This window comes from Arachis duranensis, chromosome 1 (assembly GCF_000817695.3).
Source record: "Arachis duranensis cultivar V14167 chromosome 1, aradu.V14167.gnm2.J7QH, whole genome shotgun sequence".
In the NCBI taxonomy this organism is placed as follows: Eukaryota; Viridiplantae; Streptophyta; class Magnoliopsida; order Fabales; family Fabaceae; genus Arachis; species Arachis duranensis.
The window spans coordinates 56,171,642-56,173,579 of record NC_029772.3 but is presented as its reverse complement, the minus strand read 5'-3'; the positions used below and the strand labels follow the sequence as shown (position 1 = coordinate 56,173,579).

The following is a 1,938-nucleotide window of genomic DNA, read 5'->3' as shown; positions in this document are numbered from 1 at the left end:
ATAAACAAAGAGAAAGGGTAAGAAAGATGTTACCATGGTGGGGTGTCTCCCACCTAGCACTTTGGTTTATAGTCCTTAAGTTGGACTTGTTGAGGAGACTCTTGCTAGGGTGGCTTGTGTTTTCACTCCTCCTTGAACCTCCATCCAAGCTTGGTTCTTAAAGCTCCTCCGGGATCCCATATCCTAGGTGTCCGGTCACCTTCTTGTCGATCACTATCCTCCAAGCCGGATGAACAAAGTCTTAGCTGACCCTTGTAGCAACACAACATATTCCAAAAATCACCAATTTTGGTTTACACCCCACTCGAACTCCAATTCTTAGATTAATTTTCTTGAAGAACCCTGAAATTGCTCAGCAACCACTACTCCTTCCTCCACCATGTACCAACCCAAGAGGGACCTTGAGTTGGTAACCCGACTCTAAGATAGCATATTGGTGGGGGCCAATAAAGCTTATAGGTGAAATTGCCACCCACTCAATATGCTTTTGGTTGTCCACTCCTTCCTTACCAACCTCTTCCTCCTCTTCTCCATCACTCACATCACAACAAGGAGGTTGTGAGAAGTCTACCTCCATGTCTTTTTCAAGCTCAATGGGAAGATGCTCATTAGGATAATCAAGGGGATTGATCAAGGAGGACAAAAAATCATTGATAATGGAATCCTCATATTGATCAACCTCCCTCAATTCTCCCCTTCTCTCCTCCGGTTCACATACTTCACTATCTTTCTCTTGTTGCACTTCAAGCTCTAACCCTTCTTCTTCCCCTTGTGGCTCCACGCTCTTCTCTTCACTACAGGCTTTAGTTGATCCCTCACATTCCTCAAGAGGAATGCCTTGATCGGATGAGCGTAGGAGGATTAAGCGGTTTACCGCTTCGTCTATGGTAGCCATGATTCGCCTTTGAGTTCTTTGGGATCCTTCTTGCTCTTGGAGAAGAACTTGAAGGTCTTGATGGTCTTGGGTCAAGGGTGGGAAAGTTTCACATTGGTGTGAAAGGAAAGGTTCATTGGTAGGGAAGAAGGTTGTATATGTGGAAGGTAGTTCATGTTGATAGGCATCTTGAGGTGGTGTATAAGGGGGTGGATGGTGGTATTGATATGGTGTTTGAAAATATGGTGATTGAGGGTTGTGTTGAGGGTAGGGGTCATAGGTATATGGTGGTGGAGGTGTATAATCATAGTGGAATCCACCATATCCTAGGTTTGGGTATGCATATTGGGAAGGGTATGGTTCATTGTAATATGGAGGAGGTTGCTCCTCCCAAAATTGATGCTCCAAACCCATGATACAATCCACAATTGAAGTTATCAAACCCTACAAAATGATCACAACCAAACTCCAAACCAAGAGGGTGACAACTCATAGAGAAAATGAAAAATAAAAACTAAAGACATCAAGTGACAAAACAAATAAAATCCTAATTAATAGCAAAAACAAGCAAACAACCCAAAAAGTATCTATTCATACTATGAACATATTTACAACAACCAAAACTATAGCACTCATGACACTAGTTCCCTGGCAACGGTGCCAAATTTGATGTTAGGAGTTTATCGTCGATCTAGATTTTCACAAAGTAGAATTTCATTTGTTGAAATTATAGTCTAGACCAACAATTAACTCCCAAATCAAATAATCGAATTCAAATAAAAATAAACCGAAATCGAGAGTACCTTAACCTCGGGTCATTCTCCCTAGGAACTAATGCCAACGAGTGCACAATCTTGGTTGTGAGAAAACAAGGGTATTTTTATGATGAAGCAAGCAATTAAGAGATAAAAGAACAAGACAAAATTTTAATTAATAAACTGATGAAAGAACTAAAGAACTATGTATGTAATATAAAAAAGTAAAGCTATAAAGTAAATGACAAAGTGGTTTAAGACATAAAAGAAACCTTGACTTGGGATGAGTTATGGAATTCCTTCCTTGCC

General features: G+C 40.5%; 1 protein-coding gene across 1 annotated transcript; it reads right to left on the bottom strand.

Annotated features, from left to right (window-relative positions):
- Positions 1-352: 352 nt before the first annotated feature.
- Positions 353-1,288, bottom strand: LOC107490110 (uncharacterized). Its single transcript, XM_016110879.1, has one exon. It carries the CDS (start codon positions 1,286-1,288, stop codon positions 353-355), a length of 936 nt encoding a protein of 311 aa, XP_015966365.1.
- Between the last annotated feature and the right edge of the window lie 650 nt (positions 1,289-1,938).